Consider the following 23155-nt stretch of genomic DNA (forward strand, 5'->3'; position numbering starts at 1 on the left):
TTTGTATACTACCAATAGGTACTTGACTGACTGACTGACTGACTGACTGACTGACTGACTAACTAACTAACTAACTAAATAAATAAATAAATAAAATGAACAAATTATGGCTATTTTGTATGAGGTGGTGTTTTCTGTTCCTTCTGACAAACATTCCTTGCTCTTAGGCAAGGGGTTTATTTATTTCTTTTTACAGTAAATGTTAAAGATTGAACTTTGAGCCCTCTGCTAGTTAAGCGTACGGTCTGACACCAGGTTTATGGACCATTAAGTTAACTTTTCTCCTTTTGTCCTTTTCCTTTGTAAAGGAAACCAACATCCAGAATTTAAGTAAGTTTCATACTTGCATAAAAGATAAAAAACAAAGACATGTCATCAGTGTTCCCTCTAATTTTTTTTGGGGTGGGCGGAAAAGTATAGTATCTGAGCGGCAGTCCCTTCGGGACTGGGCGGCACAGAAATAATAATAAAATTTCCCTCTTGGCTTCTGGGCAGGTTTGGAAAACTCTGAGTTGATGATGATTTTTAAGTGAGCGATTGCTCACTGCTCAGCTTAGAGGGAACTATGCATGTCATGCAGGATAAAGAAAAGTTGTGTCTGCTGAATTTTCACCTTCTAAATACTGTATCTTAAAAGCAGGACATGTCCCATGGTCACATTCCCATCTCCATATTAAATGTAGAGTTGATACTGTTTTTATTTTTCATCTATTTAAAGCTAGTCACAATCCTAAACAAAAAAAATGTTAACATTCATTTAAAAACTGGGTGTCATTGGTGCAATCTATTGCGGCTTCAAACCTAATCCAACCTGAACCGATAGAGACCTTACCCTTTTGCAGAATTATCAATCCTATCAATTACAATATACAAATTGCTCCAAATATCCATCTCTGAAGGTAACAGTAGACCTACAAGCAAAAATGTATTTCAACTGCTATATTTTTATTTGGAATGTTTTGAAGGAAAGATGTGGCTGAAGAGAAGGAAGTCGCAGTTGACATTTCCTTGGATGTAATGAAGGAAGAACAATTCAAGACAAATGTATGGAAAGCATTTCTGATTTCCATCCCTTATGCTGCTAGTATTGGTGGAACAGCAACACTGACTGGGACAGCCCCAAATCTCATTCTTTCAGGACAGTTAAAAAGGTACAGTTTTTGTTAGAGTTGGGCATCTGGTATTTGTAGAAAATTAACAACACTGGCAACGATAATAGGAAATATTTAGATAACTAGCCAGGTTCCCACAACAATGTGACTTTTTGATATTGCCTTATTATATTATGTGAATCCAGCCATTATGTTTTGTAAACCAACTTATTGTGACCTATTGGAAAATTTTTATTAAGTACAGTATAAATTAGTGCAATCTATGAAGTCAGTCTGTGTGTGCCTGTCAGGAATTGCAGAGTTAGGGACTGTTGAGTAGGATTTTCCTAAAGAATGTAGAAAAAAATCAGATAATCTTGCTAATATTTTATTAACTGCATTTTATAAATTGGTTCTGGAAGGTTGTAAGACATATTATATATTTTATATTTCAAATGTATTCAAAGACATTTTTTCCACTTTGTATTAATTGGTCTTTTTCTTTCTCTAAGTTATTTTCCAGGATGTGATGTTGTGAACTTTGGCTCTTGGTTTGTGTTTGCCTTTCCCTTAATGGTACTTTTCCTTTTTCTTGGATGGCTCTGGATATGCTTCCTTTATGGATGCATTAGCTTAAGGTATTGTTACATCAGGGTTATACACATAATTTGAATTTGTTTTCATTTGCAATTCAAATAATTAATTTAACTGCGTGTTCAAACAAAAGCTGGAACAAGGGACACCTTTAAGTTGAATACATATTTAACATCTTTTCATTCAACATCAAATCATTTTTGTTTAAACAATGGGATTTGTTTCTTTTGTTCCTAAACATGCTGATTTCTAAAGCTGGAAATTTTTATTACACACAAAAGATACATAGCAAGATATTTCAATGGGAAATGCAAGTTGTAGAGATGTTTCTCATCTTGGAAGAATTTTCAGCTCTTGCTACACTTATTCTTCTTTCATAATAAAAATTCTGAAACTGATGTTGGCACATTTTTGTTGACGGCTGCAGGGAGTTTCACTAATTTGCTATAATAAGTATAGGGTTCAAAGACTAGTATTTTTAAAAAAAACTATTATTCAGTTTTGTTGAATATTTCAAAATATTCAGTAACTAAAAGAAATGTTCTGTTCTTGTGGTTATTAGTTTTCTTTAAATGTACTGTGGTGACAGTAGATATTCACATTTTATGAAAGTAAAAAGCTTGTGGATTTTTCCTTCTTTCAAGCTTCAGTGGTTTTGAAGAATTAAAGTATCTTCCTGGAAATTTGGACCAGGGCATGTTACATTTGACAAGGATTAAACTTCAGTGATTTCATTACGCAATTCGTTAATTGGTAACTGTTTTATTGTAAACCTTTTGTAATCTGGGTACTTACAACATCCTCTTCTCCTCTCCACTGACTTGCCTTCTTCATATTGAAGGCATTTCTAACTAATCGAGGGATATTTCAAAAGAGTATTTTCTAAACTTGAAAGATAATCATTATAATAGTAATCTGCCCATAACGCAGGATAAGATGTCTGAGTTAATTCATAGCTAGTTTTTAATTTGATTTTCTTGGCATTTTATTTTTTTATGTTAGCTGCTTTCACTGCCTGATGAGGTGATGAAGATTATGATAATGCAAAGTCTGTACTTTAAATAATGCTATATGTAAAATAATCTGTATTATAAAATAACGTAGTTTGACATTCACATATTTTCCCCCCAATGTTTTTTCTTTTTAATAAATTTGCAAACATTTCTAAAAATCTGTTTTCACTTTGTCACTATGGGTTCTGAGCATAGATTAATGAGAAAAAAAATGAACGTCAACACCTGTAGAATGAGGCTGCAGCAAAACAAAATTGACAAAAGTGGATGGGGCTCTGAATACTTTTTGAATGCACTGTAACTAGGCTAGTGATAAAGTGAGAAATCTACTACAGTGGTACCTCGAGATACGAGTTTAATTCGTTCTGGACCTGGGCTCTTAAGTCGAGCAGCTCTTATCTCGAACGACTTTTCCCCATAGGAATTAATGTAAATAATTTTAATTGGTTCCAGCCCTCAAAAAACTCACAAAGTTAGTCTAAATTATGCAGAAAGACATGTTTTTAATGAAGAAATGTACATGTACATATAAATGAATAATGAAGTTTCTTTCACTTAACTTGTAAACTTTCTTAAACTTTTAAATTTACATATGTTCAACTTCTCTGCCACCCAATCCTGTAGGACAGAGGTCCCCAACCCTTTTTGCACCAGGGACCGGCTTTAAGCGATCAAGAGAGGAATGGGTGAATGAATGGACGGAGGGTGGGAAGGAAGGAAGGAAAGAGGGAAGGGACAGGAACAGAGGAAGGAAGCAAGGAAACTTATGAAAGGGGAGAGTAAGAGAGGAATGAGTGAAGGGAGGGAGGGAAGAAGGTGGGAAGGAGAAAGAAAAGAAGAAATAGAGGAAGGGAAGGTAAAAGAGAGAAAGAAAAAGAGCAAGAAAGAAAGAAAGAAAGAAAGAAAGAAAGAAAGAAAGGGGGAAGGGACAGGAACAGAGGAAGGAAGCAAGGAAACTTATGAAAGGGAAGAGTAAGAGAGGAATGAGTGAAGGGAGGGAGGGAGGGAGGGAAGAAGGTGGGAAGGAGAAAGAAAAGAAGAAATAGAGGAAGGGAAGGTAAAAGAGAGAAAGAAAAAGAGCAAGAAAGAAAGCTGCAAGCACCCCCCCCCCGAGCCCCCCAGGCCGGCTGCAACCTTTTAAAACACGCGCGCCGCTTCGCAGCTGTCTCCTGAAGCCGAACGCGGAAGTTAGCGTTTGGCTTCAGGAGACAGCTCTTTGGCGCTTGTATCTCGAATTTGGGCTTGTAAGTAGAACAAAAATATCTCTCCCCTCCCAGCTCTTATCTCGAGTTGCTCTTAAGTAGAGCAGCTCTTATGTCGGGGTTCCACTGTAATTTGAAATAAGATGTCCTTCAAAGTACAGACATAATGTATAGGTGCAGAAGATCAGAGATTTGTGAATATAGTTTTTATAGTGACAGTGACATTCCTTTTATAACTAGGGAAGTTGATTCTTTTTATTTATACATGAGTGTGTGTATGTGTGTATGTATATATATATATATGTGTGTGTGTGTGAGTGTGACATGTTTTTTGCTGAATTTGAAAATTAAGGGAGACTAGGATAGATCTATTTCGGCCTTATTTTGGCCTCATCAGCTAGCCATACCCTCACTGGGACTTGAACCTGCAACACAGTCACACACACCATGGTTCCCTGAAAATAAGATCCTGTTTTATATTTTTTTGAACCCTGAAATAAGCATTTGGCCTTATTGTCATGCAGACAAAAAGCCCAATCGGACTTATTATCAAGGGATGTCTTATTTTGGGGGAAACAGGACACAAACAAACTCACACATGTATTTTTAATGCTTACTGATAGGAGAAAAGAAAGATGTTCAGTTATTTTACTGACTAAATGTACAAAAATCTTGAGTTTCTTACAATATACCTGGAATAGTTCTCAACGTTAAGGCTACTTAAATTCCATTCTCACATTATTTTAAAGAGCATTTTGCTTGCCACATTTTGGGGAAATGCTCAACCATTTCTACCCACGTTATTTTAAACTCTTTCCAGTTTTATAATAGGCATTTGTCAAAAATGCCAAGATGAACATTCTCAACAAATGATCACATGTACCTCTGTCTAGGCAGACAAGTCTAGATCTTGCTTTTTTTTTTTCATAGTAGCACAGTAGCATTCTTTCTCAGAAACAGGAATTCATAAGTATTGAAGTGAAACTTTTAAAAAGTCATTTGACTGCTAAAATAATGATAATATATTCTTTAAAATGCCCCAGTGATGCTAAATATAGCCAGTACATTATATGTAAATAGTGTACTCTCATGGCATGACAAAATTGTCATTCAAAAGTATCTCTTAGATATATATATATATGTATGTTTTTATTGGGGTTCCTTGTTTTTAGATTTTTGTAAATGTACAATTGTTATTTTAGATTTTAAATTATTCGATTTGTCAATATATATTGTTTTTTATCACTGTTGTGAGCCGTCCCGAGTCTGCGGAGAGGGGCGGCATACAAATCTAATAAATAATAATAATAATAATAATAATAATAATAATAATAATAATAATAATAACAACAACAACAACCTATTTTCTCTAAAGTTAAAACAAATTTAACAACATGTTCATAAATAATCAACCAAAATGTTAAAATCACAAAAATCGGAAAATAGAATCATATTAGTCAACAGCAGTATGGATACTTTTCTGCAAGCCAGGATCTTACAATAAATATTGTGGATGATCTGGAGAAATGGCTACACAACTTAAACTGAGCAACTTTTCCTCCCCTTTTTCTATTATCAGAGATTGCAGAAAGAAGAAATCGGAGATAAGAGCTGATGCAGAAGGCAGAGCTCAGGCAGTTATAACGGAAGACTATGAGAAACTGGGACCAATAAAGTAAGTCACAATGAGAATAGCAAACTTCACAAAGAAGAAGATGAAATTATTAGGAAAAGACATGAGGTATCGAATATCACATTTAATATCAGAGATATCTGCAGGTTTTCGTCAAAAACTTTATGATAGTAGTTGAGATGATGCTGTGGAAACCAGGAGTGAAATGCTCCCAGTTCTCTCGTGCCTGTCAGTCATTGGAGAGCTGGTTGCAAAGGAAGAGTGAGGCTCCGCCCACCTGTCCAGATGCCGCCATTTGGGTTCTTTTACCCTCTGCGCATGCACATAAATCTTTGCACATGTGCAGAGGGTTTGCGACTGGCTCTACGATGACCAATAGGCACGAGTGAACCAGGATCATTTCACCTCTGGTGGAAACCCTGTCTATTTTTTGTGCATTATGTGTTTAAAGGTCATCGTTTATGAGTGTACATCTATGTCAGAACTAAGGATTAATTTAATTCTAATGTCAGTACTGTCATCTAATAATGGGGATTCTTCATAAATTTCAGATTTCAATGTATGTCAACAGCTGTGTCAACCTGCGCTTGCTGCTGCTGCATTCTTTGCTTGGTTGTCATAGAGACGGGGAGGGGTAGATATCAAGGGGGGTTGGGAAGTGCGCAGGAGGAGAAAAGTTTTCAGTTAGAATAAGTTTCGATTTCCCAGGTGGCGGTGAAGACCGTTAGACAGGCAAATTCCTGAGAAGCCCAGGAGGAGCATCTTGGACCACCTGATGCGTCTGGACAAAGGAGATTGGGCGGATGTCCAACAGGGGGGGAGAAAAGGGGGGTTTAGTATGTGGTGTACGCGCCATTTTTCCTCAGACTTTGCTTTGCTTTCGATGCTTCAAGTTCTGATTTTGATAAATTCACTTTGAACCTTAATCTAAAGGACTCTGCGTTTTATTTGTCTGAATTCTGACTGGCAGTCTTGACAAGCTGTATTTAACTCCTTTACAAGAAAGTAATAAGAATGTTCATGAAATACACATTCTCCTATGGCTGTTTTATTTCTATTTTAATGTCTTCTTTTCTTTGATCAAGAAGGCCTAGTTGGAGCCATGCTACGAGAGCAGATTTCAAACGGCAGAATCAGTTTTAAATATTGTCACTGTTGTTGTGTTTAATTACCTCTGCTAAATTATTTAAATGAAGAGTGAGCTAATTCTTTAATTAGCTCATCTTCTGAGTTTTGGAAATTTGTAGCTCAGGCACTCAAGAACGATCCTACAAAGCAATAAATGATGTCCTTCATGAATTATCATTTATATAATGATTATAAAAGCTGAAAAACTTCAGCCCATGTAATTAGAGGGCTGTATATAAATTATTTATGGAGACCATTAATTTCACTTTTCTTCTTAAGAAGGTAGTTAGTTTGTTCAGGTTCCGTTGTTGAGTATTGTACCCAGTAGTGGGTCCGAAATCTCATCACTACTGGTTCGTGCACGCATGTGTATGTGCAATGCTTCTGTACATGTGCAGAAGCGTCTTGGTTGGGTGGACAGAGCCTTCTGCCACTGCCGCTAAGGGTGCGCAGAACTGGACAGAACTGGGAGAAACCCACTGCTGATTGTAACTATACTTACATATTCGCAGATAGAAGAATAAAAGGGACATTTTCAAACAAAGCCAAACAACCTTTTTAATGTGTCCATTTTGCTCAGATTTTTTTTGTTTTGTTTTTGTATATTTTTATGTTTTTACCTTTTATTTAACCTGACTTTTAAAACTCTGTGTATAGACATTGCACAGATATTGCAAAATAAGGTAGGACAGATTGCCTGAAAAGATACTTATAAGATACTTATTAAGGGATGGTTATGCAAGAAATTAGTCTCCCACTCCATTCAAGAGATTATACATCAGGACCCTGCAAAGTGTCACTGTAAAAATCAAAGGCTTTTAAGAATATAAAAACTCCATTAAACCAGCCCCTGCCAATTTGATTAGCAATTCCAGATTTCTTTGAAATTGCTTCTGTTTCTTGTTTCTTTCCTTAGATCTATTGATGGTTTTCTGCTTTTATTTATTTATTTGCTTTTGATGCTTTGGTTGCCTTTAGAGTGCTTTTTGATGCTATGATTGTTTAGTAATGAATCTCCTTTTAAATACTCATTATGAAGTAGCTTTCCATTCTGTTCCCTTCTCAGCATCCAAAGGCTGAGATTTTAACTGATTATTAAATTACACCTTTAGTACACAGTGTTGTATTTGAGTGTGGTAACCAAATTAAATATAAATTGTTTTCACATTCCTGGAAAACAACGTACATATGGAACAAAACAATGTCTACTTTTGACTCTGACCATTATATGCTATACTCCTGTATGGATTTTGAAACATAGTCTCCACATATACAACATATATTTATTGAAAAACAAAGTTCACCTTTTAGAGTACTATCATCAGCCACTGATGTATAAATCCCAAAGCATTTAATGCACCAAATTTATCTGTACCTGCCAATTTATCAGTTCTCACTGTCTAGACAGAGAATAAGACTGCCAACCCATTCTTAAAATATAGGCAGGCTCACACACTGATATTTTTAAAGCTCAAAAACATCGCTTTGAATTGTGAATGGAAGAAATAAGCAGCCAATGTATCTTCATTGCCACAAGCATATTTGTACTGTATTCTGTATCCACTGTAAGCTCTGAAGTATCTTCAGAGGCAGTCTCATGCATAACACATAATAATTTAAGTTGAATATAACTAAGTTATGGGACATCATGACAAATATATTTCAGCTTTAAATATAGGCAAGACTCAATTGAGCTTCCTAGACATATCCATTTATGTGTCTTAGCAATAGTATGGGAGTGGATTGCTGATGCCGCCTTCTGGAATGTTTTTGTCTTCCTAATGCGTCTAGATAATTTTGTTTATATTTTTGTATTTCTCAGTGATCACTCATTTAAATACCACTCAATGTCTGGCTTGGCTTCAGTTTTCACAATCAGCCCTTATCAGCTGCTACTACTGCTGTTTACTCAAGATCTTCCAGATATACATTAGCCATTCCAGACATTAGTTCCTTAAATAGAATGAAAGTGTGTGAGAATGCCTGGAGATAGTTTATATCTATGCTTATGTACAACCAAGATTCAAATAAGATGGTGGTAGTGGCTCTTGGCAATTAAATGAGGAAATTGCTGCAGGTTTCTTGTCAGCATTTTCAGAAGTGATTTTTCACTGACTTCTCCTTATAACTAAGAGAAAGTGACTGGTCAAAATCAGCCAATTGGCTTCATGCTTAAAACAAGGTAAGAGCTCAGATTGACCCATGCCTAGTCCAAATTTACTCTCGTTATGTGACATGTGTTACATAACAGATGAATAATATTTTGGAGTTATATTCATTATATAGGTTTCTGCTGCCTTTTTTTGCCTTTCACATAAAAGAAGCACCTTAAATCATTTGTTTCTCTTCACGTTTTCTACCATCTGCTACTTCTAACTGAACTTAAACTTCAAGCAAATATTTAAGTTAAGTGCTTAACTTAATTTTATTCCAAAACAGGTTTGCAGAGCAGGCTGTATTTGTGCTCTTCTGTTTATTTGCCCTCCTGCTATTCTCCAGAGATCCAAAATTCATCACAGGTTGGGCAAGCTTCTTCAAACCAGGGTAAGGTTTTTTCCTTTAGTTTATTCAAACTCATTCAGGTAAATAGGAAATTTAGGAATTATGCCCTATATTGAATGGAAAATTTGACCAAATGTTCATGTATTTCTTTAAAAAGTCATTCTAACTCGACTTAAATAAAAACAACAAAAGCAAATTGTATGCTTGTTGTTTGAATGTGAATGAATATTTTTTAATGTTCCAGGGTTTTTTAGAGTAGTTAGATTTTGATATTGTATACTGTTTTTTGTTATGTTGTGAGCCGCCTCGAAACTTCGGAGAGGGGCAGCATATTAATAAATAATAAAATAAATAAAATAATTTTATTGTAAAATATCTATCAGGTTAATATAGCTGTGTGGTTACTTAAAAAGTGAGAACATACTTTTCAATTTTCAAGAATACATACAAAACTCATCTTCTTTTCCTCTGGTAACACTGTTTATAAACTTTATTGGGGTTGAATTGTATAATCCACTGATTTCTCAATTTCCTTCAAAAACAGCATTTATTTATTTTTTCTACATTTAAGAGATTATGTGATGCCAAATTTTGATCATATTTTAGTTGAAGTTCTCAGATCTGCCTTCTTAGCTGTGTCTGTTGCAGGAAGATGGAAATTATATCTCATTATAGGGCACCGTATTAGTGAAAACTCTCATATTTCATGTATCAGAGGAAAAAGTCATAAATTTCTCTTTTTTACTTCATCTCAGATAATGCAGAGGTGGGTTTGAACCAGTAGCAATTTGTTGGTGACATCACAATGATGTTATTGAACCAGTTTGGTTGGTGCCAATCCATGGGCGCCATTATCTTTAAAAAAAAAATTAAAAAAAATATTCTAAGCATTCGCAGAAGCTGTGTTTCTGGCACTGTATATGTGTCACCATCTTGTTTTTGAGTTAAAAAAAATAATTTATTGGGATTTTTTTGGTACTGCGCATGCACATGAACGCAAATTGTGCACGTGCCCAAATCTAGCAAACAGGCAGCGAGCTAATTTATACCCCACCCCTGAGATAATAATTCTGTTGTGAGACACATACTTTACATGGAAATTAAACATGTAATGTAGCCAATTAAATATCTAGACCAGTGGTCCCCAACGTTTTTTCCACCAGGGACCAGTTTCAGCAAGACAATTTTTCTATGGCCCAGTGGGGGCGGAAAGGGGCGTGGTTGGGGGCGGGATTAAGCATGGGGGTGCTGGTCCTCCCCGCCCCTCTTTCCCGCCATCGTCCTGTGGCCGGCAGAACCTGCCTCCCAAGCCCTCTTGCCCAGCGGGAGCTAAGCGCTGGAGAGAGGGGGTCAGGCTGGCCCTCCTGCCTCCCCCCAGCCAAAAACGCAAAAGCGCCCCGCGGCAGAAGCCAAAAGAGGCTTGAGCCTCTCGGTTCTTCCCGCCCCTCTGTCCCATCCATCGTTCTGTGGCCGGCAGAACCTGCCTCCCGAGGCCTCTTGCCAGGCGGGAGGCGAAGCGCTGGAGGGAGGGGGTGGCGGCATGAGGGCCGGCAGCTGCTGACTCCACGGACCGGTGCAACATGCCCTGCGGCCCGGTACTGGTCCGCGGCCCGGTGGTTGGGGACCCCTGATCTAGACTATTTAACTGTTTAGAAATTTGAAAGACTTTTGCTTAAGCTCTCAGAGCAAATGCTGACTAGCATCTAAGGACCACAATTAATATTTGTAGGGAAGGTGTTTCAATTTTCACCATGCGCTTGAACAGCCATGATTTGGATGTTCCCCTGACTTTTTCAGAAGCTGTTTTTATTTTATTTTTTAAACCTTTCTCTTTTAAAAGATGTGCTAAGCCTAACTAGAGGTTCTGCTTCTCCCCTATGTTGAAACAACTGCATTGTTGCATTTTTTAAATCAAAATCCAGTGGGGGCATTTCAATGTCCTACATCCACATTACTTTCAGGTTCACCTATCTCTATAGTCCAGCCTTCTCTTCCAGGTCTTCAACAAGGTCCCCTCCTAGATATACAGTATCTGATTCTGAAATTATTTGGCTTATAGCTGGTGAAATAGCCTTGTCTCTTCATTTTAGAATATGATTGTTTCAATTATTGTACCCTATAATTTGTCAGTTATCAATAATCACTCAATGATTAGAATAGAATAGAATAGACTTTTATTGGCCAAGTGTGATTGGACACACAAGGAATTTGTCTTGGTGCATATGCTCTCAGTGTACATAAAAGAAAAAGATATATTTGTCAAGAATCATGTAGTACAACACTTAATGAGGTCATAGGGGTCAAATAAGTAATGAAGAAACAATCAATATTAATGAAAATCTTAGGATACAAGCAACAAGTTACAGTCATACAGTCCTAAGTGGGAGGAAAAGGATGATAGGAATGATGAGAAAAACTAGTAGAAAGTCTGACAGTGTTGAGGGAATTATTTGTTTAGTAGAGTGATGGCGTTCGGGGGAAAAACTGTTCTTGTTAAGATTAAAGGCTAGTCTTGATTTTAAAAAAATAAAGGCTACTTTTCATGCTTTCTTCAATTTGTAATTTTAGGTTCCATTTTATTTTCTAATTTAGAGTAGTAATTTGTAGGGTTAAAAAAAAGAATAATCGTGAGCTGTAAATGTTCATGAAACCTGATGTAAAAACATATACTTTGATAAAATCTGATTTGCTTATGTAGAATCTTCTTTCCATTTCTATTAGGTTTGTCTCAGATGCAGTTACTGGAATCACAATAGTGACAATACTGTTCTTCTTTCCAGCAAAAAAGCCATCTCTTAAATGGTGGTTTGATCTAAAAGGTAAATCGCTGGTTTAAGGAAGTTTGTTCTCAGATTACATATTTTTAAATTCGCAGTGATGGCTAAAAAAGGGTGTATGTACATACGCACCCATAATGCAATGCCTGTGCACCCCTATGTATGCCCCACTCACCCTGGTGCATGCATACATGACCCCCATGTGCACCTTGCCCCCCACATGCACGTGTGACTCCTGTGTGCACCCCGGACCTGCGTAGTTAATAGATTGTCTTGCCTTGCAAAAATCCATTTGTAAACCTTTACTGATAAGCTTTGGATTATTACTTGCCCTAAGTGTTATGTTTGAACTGTTATGTAGAAAATTAACCCTCTAGATCCAAAGTGCAAACTATTTTATAAAATGCCCACTGAGAGTACATTAGATTTTTAAATACCTCTTTATTTGAAACAAAGAAAACATCAAGTTCAAAATTTCAAATATGTAAAAGCAAATGACAAAAGCAAAGCCAAAAAAGTGGTTTCAAAGACAAATGTAAAAATATTGCTCATACATATTCATTATTTCTCTTCTGATGTTTGTATAGACCAGTGTTTCCCAACCTTGGCAACTTGAAGATACAGTGATACCTTGTCTTACAAACTTAATTGGTTCCGGGACGAGGTTCTTAAGGTGAAAAGTTTGTAAGACGAAACAATGTTTCCCATAGGAATCAATGGAAAAGCGATTAATGCGTGCAAGCCCAAAATTCACCCCTTTTGCCAGCCGAATCGCCCGTTTTTGTGCTGCTGGGATTTCCCTGAGGCTCCCCTCCATGGGATACCCCACCTCCGGACTTCTGTGTTTTTGCCTCTTCTTACAAACTATTTTCATCTTACAAACCCACTGCCGCCACTGGAATGCCCCGCCTCCGGACTTCTGTTGCCAGCGAAGCACCTGTTTTTGCGCTGCTGGGATTCCCCTGAGGCTCCCCTCCATGGGAAACCCCACCTCTGGACTTCCGTGTTTTTGTGATGCTGCAGGGGAATCCCAGCATCGCAAAAATGAGCGCTTCACTGGCAATAGAAATCCGGTGGTGGGGTTTCCCAGCGAAGGGAGCATCGGTGAAATTGCAGCATCGCAAAAACACCGAAGTCCTTGAAACCCCACCTCCGGACCTCTGTATTTTTGCGATGCTGCGATTTCACTGAGGCTCCCCTCGCTGGGAAACCCCACCTCCTGACTTCCGTTGTCAGCGAAGCGCCCGTTATTGCGCTGCTGGGATTCCCCTGCTGGGATTCCCCTGCAGCATCACAAAAACACGGAAGTCCGGAGAGTGCGGGAATCATGTGTGTGCATGCTCACATCTATAATTCCATTTGCCCCCCCCACCCAGCACATATTATTATTATTATTATTATTATTATTATTATTATTATTATTAATTAGATTTGCATGCTGCCCCTCTCCGTAGACTCGGGGTGGCTCACATCAATAATAAAAACAATGTACAATAACAAATCGCACGGGTGTACCTCATGGGAACATGGGCGCTTTGTGTGCCCATGCACAGTGCTGAAAAATTAAAACAAAAACAAGATGGTGATGCATGTGCAGTGCCCGAAACTTGGCTTCTGCACATGCTCAGAAGATTTTTTTAAAAAAAAATATGGCAGTGCCCACGAACCAGCACCGATCCAACCAGTTTCATGACGTCATCATGACATCACCAGCAGGTCACTACTGGTCCAGCCAAACCTGTCCAAACAGGAATGAACCCACTTCTGTTGTACTCCCAAAATATCTGGATAATCCCAACAGGTTCTAGGTTCTAGTTTGGGAAGGCAACCATAGACTGTATTGCTAATTTCTGTCCTTCCTTACAAACCTTTTCATCTAGCATCAAATGTTGAGAATGAACCTTTGCTAACTTGGAGCAAAGCCCAAGCGAGTGTACCTTGGAACATAATCCTGTTGCTTGGAGGAGGGTTTGCAATGGCAAAAGGATGTGAGGTATGTCTGTTAAAGTGCAGCCTAGGAAACTTTTGCCTGTGTGTCTGATTTTCTATAGGCACTGTTGTGATATATGACTTTACATTATATTATGCCACATGAACATACAGTGGCCTGGTTCACACATTAAATTCAATTCAATTTGCTCAATGTTGGCTTAGTGTGATTTGTTCGTCCCTACCATTTATGGATTTAGCTGTATGTATGAAACTGACCACTTTATTAGCTTGTTATGTTCAATCTCTATAGCTACTCTACTCAACCAACTGATCTGGGCAGCTTAATATAGTTTGTTTAACTAGCCATAATTCAAAAAGTCCTGCTATATTATGGTGTTATAATTGAACTAAAATCCAATTTGGTTTAGTGGTTAGCTAAACCCCTACTTAGCTAGAAGTGGGGAAATTTGAATTCTAGTCCTTTCTTGGAAACCTGGGTGGGTTTCATCAAGAAAATTGGATGACATTAGCTACTCACTTTTGCTCCATCAATGACAAACAACTAGACAGGGATTTGTTCTTATAATTGCTAGGAGTCACATTTGACTGAAATGCAAAATAAATAGATGATAGGAATGGGAAAAAGTACCACTCAATTGAAAATAATCACAGACGTTGGTAATAATTCAAAACAGATGTATTGTTTAAAAACACAATATTTAAAAACTACACTGCTCAAAAATAATAATAATAAAGGGAAGACTTAGATAACACATCCTAGATCTGAATGAATGAAATATTCTCATTGAATACTTTGTTGTGTACAAAGTTGAATGTGCTGACAACAAAATGAAATTGCTTGTCAATTAGTGTTGCTTTCTAAGTGGACAGTTTGATTTCACAGAAGTTTGATTTATTTTGGAGTTATATTCTGTTGTTTAAGTGTTCCCTTTATTTTTTTGAGCAGTATACATCTTTTACAATTAGTTATCTGGTCCCAAGTAAGCTTGGATGTCTTTATTATTCTAATAGAATGAAGAGATATTTTGCCATACCAGCAATATGTGAGGCAATAAATATGAAGGGGAATGTGGCCACCTTCATTCATCTCCCTGGGAGGAGTCCTCCAGGGTTGTATGCCTATTGTCAGTTAAATGATCTTCCCAAAATACTGTCATTGCATGATAAGAAGAGAAGGAGATTTTTAAGGGTTTAAATATTATTGACTCTCTTGCATAACTTCGGGGAATTTCTTTTCTTGCTACAGGAATCAGGTTTGTCTGTCTGGATTGGCGGTCGTCTTGACCCTCTGGAGAATCTTCCTCCTCCTGTGGCTGTAATTCTCATCACAGCAGTCATAGCAATGTTCACAGAATTTGCCAGTAATACAGCTACAATCATCATCTTCTTGCCTGTCTTGGCAGAACTGGTAAAAATACTCATATGTACTGTATTTTTTGGAGCATAAGATACACCGCAGTATAAGACGCACCTAGATTTTAAGGGAGGAAAAACAAGGAAAACAATATTCTGAACCAAATGGTGTAGTAATATATTATTTAATAAAATACCAGTGTAGCAGAATACTTTTAAAAACCATGTAGAATTTTTACAACCATGCATACTTTTTACAAACTTCAAATTTGACAGCTTTGAGACTTGTGGACTTCAACTCCCAGAATTCCTCCTCCAGTCATGCTAGCTCAAGAATGGGAGTTGAAGTCCACAACTTGCCAAGTTTGAAGACCCTTGCACCCCTAAACCCTAACCGAGGGGTCTTCAAACCTGAGAGTTTTAAGACTTTACGACTTCAACTCTCAGAATTCTTCCTCCAGTCATGCTAGAGGGGGTAATTAGAAGGCAAAAACAACCCTGTTTTTGAAAGAAAACCACCCATGTTTTGCCCACTGTTTTGAAACATGGGGCATGCAGAGTGTTTGGGAAGCCTGCAGAGCACTCCTAGGAGGTAGGGGAAGTCAAAAACACCCCTATTATTTTACAAAAATCAGCCCGTTTTTCTCCCCCCCTTTTTTTTGCAAAAATGGGAGTATTTTTGCCTTCCCCCATCCTCTAGGAGCACTCTTCAGGCTTCCCAAACCCACTCTGCATTCCATTTTTGTGATGCAGGGGCTGGGCTTCAAGAGGCTAAAGTGGCTATATTCAGTGAATAAGACCTACCAACATTTCCACCCTCTTTTGGGGGGAAACAGGGTGCTTCTTATACTCTGAAAAATATGGTATTTTTGAACAGCTTGCAGCATAAGCTACAGTATCTTTTCTCTTATCGATGAGGAGGCCTTGGCCCAGGCAGTATCCAGCAATAGCTGCCCTTAACTTTCAATTTCTCCTCCGGGTTGCGTTAAATCCTTGCACATGACCTCCCCTTTTATGATAAACTACATCTGTGGAAGCCTTTTCCTAGGACTTGAAACAAAACTTTTGAATGTTCTCACATTGGGACTCCACTGAATTTGAAGAGACTCCAAGAAAGGGAATTCCTTTCCTTGATGCAGGGCCAACAACAGGGTCTTATTTAGAGATCCCGTGAATGTTATGCTTTCCTTGAATTATTCTGTCAAGTGGATTCCTATGGGATCATCTAATGAAAGAATGTACAAATGCTAGATATTATTCGGTTGTTAAGTTTATTTGCTGCTTATCTTGCTTCCGAAAATGTGGCTTAAAGTAAAACAATATTATAAAATATTAAGACGGTAAGATAATAAATACATTAAAATTAATAAAGAAATAGCCAAGATGATAGGGGACATACAACAGACTGGAAATGGGATCTTCTAATCCAGAAACCACCTACAGGTTGACATGTCCCTATCCAGGCCTCAGGCCGGTTGACAGAGCCAGATCTTCAGATCTTTATGGAAGATCAAAAAAAGCAGATGTCCTATCAGGGAAATTTGACGTTCCAAAGGGTTGGTGCTGTGGCAGAGAAAGGTCTTCTCCTGCACTTCCCCACCAGCCAAAATTTCTTGGCCAATTCTTGGTTCCACAGCATCCCCTTATTACTGGTGCAAGTGAGGTGGGTCAATTCCATTGAAGTGAGATGGTTCCTCAGGTAATCTAGACTCATGCCACAAAGGGCATTATAGATAATAATTAATAGGAAAGTGAACACAAGAACAAGGGGGCACAATCTGAGGTTAGTTGGGGGAAAGATCAGAAGCAATATGAGAAAATATTATTTTATTGAAAGAGTAGTAGATGCTTGGAACAAACTTCCAGCAGACGTGGTTGGTAAATCCACAGTAACAGAATTTAAACATGCCTAAGATAAAATACAGAAAATGGTATAAGGGCAGGCTAGATGGACCATGAGGTCTTTTTATGCCATCAATCTTCTATGTTTCTATTATATGTAATTCACTAATAAATTATCATTTATAGTCACATTTTTTTAAAAAAAATTCTGTTTTTCAAAGGCCATTCGTTTGAAGGTGAATCCACTCTACTTAATGATACCAGGAACTGTAGGATGCTCTTATGCCTTCATGCTTCCAGTCTCTACACCTCCAAATTCCATTGCTTTTGCTTCTGGGCACTTGATGGTCAAAGACATGGTAAGTTGCTTTATAAGGAAATTATTACTATAGCGAAATTACCAACAAGAGAGCAAGGTGGATATTTTGGCCACATAAGCTCAGTTCATTTGCAGTATCACATGCCACCATAGTTGTCGTTTCACTCATAGATCGTTTATCATATGAAGCTCAAAATTAGTTCATAGTGAGAAATAATAATTTAAAAAAAAACCAGTAGAAAATGGGTACAGTTAGGTGTGCCAAATAGAGATTTCAAGCTAGTCTGAAGGTGATGGGGCATGTTTAAATTGGAGCTGCACAGAGGTAGTGTTTTGAATTTTCCACCAAATTTGTAGGCAGAAAAATTGGGAGGGTGGTTTTGTTGTTCTTGAAAAGAAAAGAAAAAACCCACCCCTCTTTCTCAAGGTAGATAATACCATGGTGGAGGGGGGGGGGGAGAAATGAAAAGTTTATTTCCAAACTTTTCATTTGAAATTTGCCAGAAACATGGGAAGCTACAGACCAGTAGTGGGTTCTAAAAAGCTTTGCTACCAGTTCAAGTGCATGCTTGGGCATGTGCATGATGCATCTGCCCATGCGGAGAAGCATCCCGGCTGAGTGGGTGGAGCCTCCTACCACTGGTGCTACCAGTTCTTAGAACTGGGCCAAACTGGAGCAACCCATCACTGCTAGAGCCAGTTGGAGAAATAATTTTCCAATGAAAGATGAGACATTCATCATTCACTTTAAGTGTGTTGGAAACATTTCTAGTTCTAACCATTTTCGTATTCTAAGAATGAATTGCAAAATACTGTTCTCTGAGTTTTAAGTAATTCCATAATGACTGGAGAAGCTCAAGTTGTAAAACAGATGTTTTGTATTAAAACCGATTGCCACACTTCCTCCATGAGAATTTCAGATTTATTATTCTCTAACCTGACCAAAAAAAACCAACCCCCCCCCCCAGCAATTTTTCCATCAAATTGGTAAACCTATTTACCTGGCATTAGAATTCATTTGTTTTCTTTTGTTTATATTATAATACACATTTAAGGAAGAAATGAATTAGCACTGATTAAGCAATAATGAACTTTTCTGCCATTTCCCCAATCTGTCCTTTACATGCATAGCTTGGATTTACACCACAAAGGAAGCACGTACAATATGGTATATGACATGGCACGTAACTGCCTGGTAGTTGCATGTTTTATCTAATGGGAGATACCATAACTCCATAGCAATGAAATATAGTTAGGGAAAAGAGCAGGATTGGATAACTGCATTCTTGTCAAACAGACAACAAATGGTTAAAATAGGGAGTGTCCTATCAAATCATGCACCTGTCAACAGTGGGGTCTGTCAAGGCAGTGTTCTAGGACCAACACTATTCATTCTTAACATAAATGACCTTTGTGATCATATTATAAGTAACTGCATTCTCTTTGATGACAATGTTAAACTATTCAACACCACTGACAATACCTCTACCCTTCAAAAAGACCTAGATCATGTATCATAATGGTCTGATAACTTGCAATTTCAAATTTCAACCAATAAATGCTCTGTTTTACACATTGGCAAAAAGAATCAGAACATAAAATACAAACTTGTAGATGACCCTCACTCTGTTAAGGACCTTGGAGTACTCATATCTAAGTGCCAGAGTCCATTGTAACAACATTGCAAAATGGTACTAAGAATTGTTAACCTAATTTTGTGTAGCTTCTTCTCTGGCAATATTAAACTGCTAACCAGAGCATACAAAATGTTTGCCAGACCAATCCTTGAATACAGCTCACCTGTCTGGATATCGGACATTAATGCAGTTGAGAGGGTTCAGAAATATTTCACCAGAAGAGTCTTCCACTCCTCTGCTTGCAACGGAATACCTTATGCCACCAGACTTGAATTTTTGGGCTTCTCAGTCTCTCAACTAGCCCCAGCGTGAGCCGCTCAAGCAGTATGTGGCCCATCTCACAGTCTGCCCAGCCCCCATCCTGCTCCACTCCACCCCACCCAACCTGTCACCCCCAAATTGCATCTAACCGCAAGATTGGTGTCTTACTGGAGTTTAACAACCCCATGTGTCTGTTGGGTACGAGAAGTTGTTAATTGCTTACCCACGCGAGAAGAGTTTGGAAGAATTGGACAGAAGGAAAAGGGGGGACATGATCGAAACATTTAAATATGTTAAAGGGTTAAATAACGTTCAGGAGGGAAGTGTTTTTAATAGGAAAGTGAACACAAGAACAAGGGGACACAATCTGAAGTTAGTTGGGGGAAAGATCAAAAGCAACATGAGAAAATATTATTTTACTGAAAGAGTAGTAGATCCTTGGAACAAGCTTCCAGCAGACGTGGTTGATAAATCCACAGTAACTGAATTTAAAAATGCCTGGGATAAACATATATCCATCCTAAGATAAAATACAGGAAATAGTATAAGGGCAGACTAGATGGACCATGAGATCTTTTTCTGCAGTCAATCTTCTATGTTCCTATGTTTCTGTATTTTGCCACCTTTTTTTCTCTAAAGAGACCAGCCAATAGACACACGGAACTGTTAAATTCTTGTAAGATACCAGTGCTAGGAAAAGAATGGCGGGAAAAGGGGTGAGCGGGCGATTGGGTGGACATGCGTGGGGGCACAGGGACAGGACTGGTGAACCACCTGCCACCCCCGCCTCCTCTTAGTTTATGGTTATACCATGCCTATTTTCTTGTACACGCTTTGACAAACAAACAAACAAACAAATAAACAAACTAAACAAATAAATAAAAGCATAGAGAAAAAACAATTAAACAATTCTCTCTTTCCCCACATTACCAGCTTCCCAATTTAACTACCAGCCTGTCATAAGTAAACTTGTTGACATGGAGTTTTGGGATTTTCAAAGACCACGTGTTCACCCAAGATTCTGAATAAATATGCAAAGCTGGATAAAAATATTATTTCTCTTTTGGACTGGTTGACGAATATAAAGGAATGAATATTCTTGTCCAATTATCTGCCTGTGAACCAATTCTTACAAATTTCCCCATAGTTGGTCTGAGGTTAGGGTGGAATAATTCATTAGCATGACTGCAAATAAGGCACCAATTCTGGGAAGAAAGTGAAAAAAAGGAATCCCAAAGCACTCCATTATTATTATGTCATTATTATTTCCATGACCATTGAAGGCCATTAAAAGTAAGAAAAAAAAAATCTATGGCCAAATCCTATTGCTTACTTCTACCCAAATTGCACCAAAATGTTCTAAGAATATTACAGTAGCCACAAGGTGGGGGTTACTGCCATCGCCACTATCAGTGCACTGTGCATGCAGCTTTGGGTCTCTGGCATGCACATGTGCGCATCCCAGTGAGATTTTGCTCCTGCGCATGCGCAGGAAGCAAAATCTTGTGAGGGGATGTGCACACATACAAGATTTCAGTGATTTTTTTGCTTCTGCATATGCACGGAAGCAAAAAATAGCTGAAATCTCTTGCACGCGTCCACTTGCAAAATTTTGCTTCCTGTGAATACGCAGAAACAAAATCTCGCTTGGACGCACATGTGCGCATTCCAGAGACCCAAAGCTGTGCACATAGCTCTGGTTTTACTACCGATGCGGTATGCTCATCCGTACTGGTAGGAACTTGATACTGGTCATCTTCCTATCTTTTATAGCTGCTACACACCTTGCTTTATAGAAGTGTTGGAGTTCAGTGGCTTAATGATGCTGGAAATGGTCGCTGCTTTAGTAGTTCAGATCCTAGTACTGTGTGTCACTCGCCTCAACTTTGGTCCATCTACCAGTTAAAAAGCATTTTCTATGTCAGTTGATGAATAGGTACCACTTTGATGTGGAGATGAGCTGGTGCTATGTGAAGGCACTTAGATTCCTGTCAGCTCTAAACCTTCCTAGTTGTGGTACCCATCTATGAGGTGGCACCATGGTAGCGGGAGAATGTTGCTGTAGAAGAGCCTCTCATCTTTCTTTCTGGTGCAAAGCCAGCTCACCCTCCTGTGCCATACTTTGGGAAGCATATAAGTGTGTCCTACAAAAGAGCTGGTGATTTGGCATCCAAACCAGTAGTGGGTTCCTGCCGGTATGGCTAATTGCATGCAGCTCCACGGCCATGTGTCCAGGTAGCAAAATCTTGCATGGGGATTCACGTGCATGCATGTTTCGGTGAGATTTTTTGCTAGGATGCATGCACAGAAGCAAAAAACCACACTGAAACATGCACACACGTGCATCCCCGTGCGATATTTTGCTACTTGCACAGATGCAGGAAGCAAAATTGTGCTCGAACCCGCACTCTCACGCCAGAGGCACAGAGTTGCGCACAATTAGCCATACCGGCAGGAACCCACTACTAATCCAAACGATTATTATGTGATAGCATTATGATCTCCTGGCTAAAGTAATGACACCGTATGCTAATAATAATATGATTTTATTATTAGAGTCCCCAGAGAGGGGCAGCATATAAATCCAATAAATAGATAGATGATAGATAGATAGATGGATGGATGGATGGATGGATGATAGATAGATAGATAGATAGATAGATAGATAGATAGATAGATAGATAGATAGATAGATAGATAGATAGACAGACAGATGATAGATACAGTAGATAGATGGATGGATGGATGGATGGATGGATAGATATAATAATAATAATAATAATAATAATAATAATAATAATAATAATAATAATAATAATAATAATAGAAATTCACCACCAGTCAAATGCAAAAGGCAGCTTTACTCAGAACTTCTTCCATCCAGCGACAATATCTGTAACACCATCAAGCATCCAGATCTGCATATCTCAGGGCTTTGGAAAGAACTGGATAAGTAGACAAAAATGCCAGACCCAGTTTGAACAACTGTTTGACCAACCATAATAATAACAACTTGCTTTATATGTATAGCATTAGGAACATCTCCAGCAATATACTATGGCTGTATCCCCTTGATCTTTGAACAAGTAACTACAATTTCCTTATTCGAAATTGCACCATTTTCAGGACCAGACGATATTAATTCATCACTGTCTCATTTTAAAATAGAAAATAGGAGTACAGTAATTATTTGAATCTTAATCCTTTAGCAGCTCATTGTGAAATGTTCAATAAAAGACCTTTTCTCTCCCATCATTGCCTAAAATGCACATTTTCCACATTAATTCATTGAATACATTTCCATATTATTACTGGAGTTTAACTCACCGTGAAGTTCCTGCACTGAAATATTCTTGGCTTCCTTGATCTGAAAACTGTTTGAAATCTCATCCTTAAGGCCGTTGCACAGATGATTTTCTAGAAGGTGAGATGAAATATGGGAATCTATTCATGAAAACAAATAGCACAGACTATTTTGAATTAGTTCTAAATTAAGAAGGATGTATTTCAATTGAACATTAGAAGAAATATCCTAATGCAGAGCTTCTCAATTATTTGTGCTATGCCCCCCCAGAAGAAGAAAACATTTCATGTCCCCCCAACTCTCCGATCTGGGCCCCAATGGAATTTTAGTGTTAATATTTATTATTTTACTTATTCTAAGCTACAAGAAAACTATTGGCTGGGGGAACGTTGCTCTATCCACTTACCTGGGAGTAAGTCACACTGAACTCAGTGGAGCCTGTTTTTGGCTAGGCAGGCATAGGCTATCAAGGTTACGGCTCGCTTTTGACATGGGGCCAGGCCAGCTTAATCAAGCTGATGTTTCGGGATCCCATCTGGCCCATAA

The 23155-nt window shown here is 38.1% G+C and overlaps 1 protein-coding gene across 1 annotated transcript in view; it reads left to right on the top strand.

Annotated features, from left to right (window-relative positions):
• Positions 1-23155, top strand: part of SLC13A3 (solute carrier family 13 member 3) — a 62600-nt gene that overhangs the window by 34675 nt on the left and 4770 nt on the right. The window contains exons 5-12 of the mRNA XM_070744682.1: positions 966-1151; positions 1604-1729; positions 5480-5575; positions 9101-9205; positions 11885-11982; positions 13821-13933; positions 15140-15301; positions 17310-17447. Coding sequence (XP_070600783.1) covers positions 966-1151; positions 1604-1729; positions 5480-5575; positions 9101-9205; positions 11885-11982; positions 13821-13933; positions 15140-15301; positions 17310-17447 — 1024 coding nt within the window. The remainder of the gene's footprint in view (positions 1-965; positions 1152-1603; positions 1730-5479; positions 5576-9100; positions 9206-11884; positions 11983-13820; positions 13934-15139; positions 15302-17309; positions 17448-23155) is intronic.

Source organism: Erythrolamprus reginae, chromosome 3 (genome assembly GCF_031021105.1).
Source record: "Erythrolamprus reginae isolate rEryReg1 chromosome 3, rEryReg1.hap1, whole genome shotgun sequence".
Classification (NCBI taxonomy): Eukaryota; Metazoa; Chordata; class Lepidosauria; order Squamata; family Dipsadidae; genus Erythrolamprus; species Erythrolamprus reginae.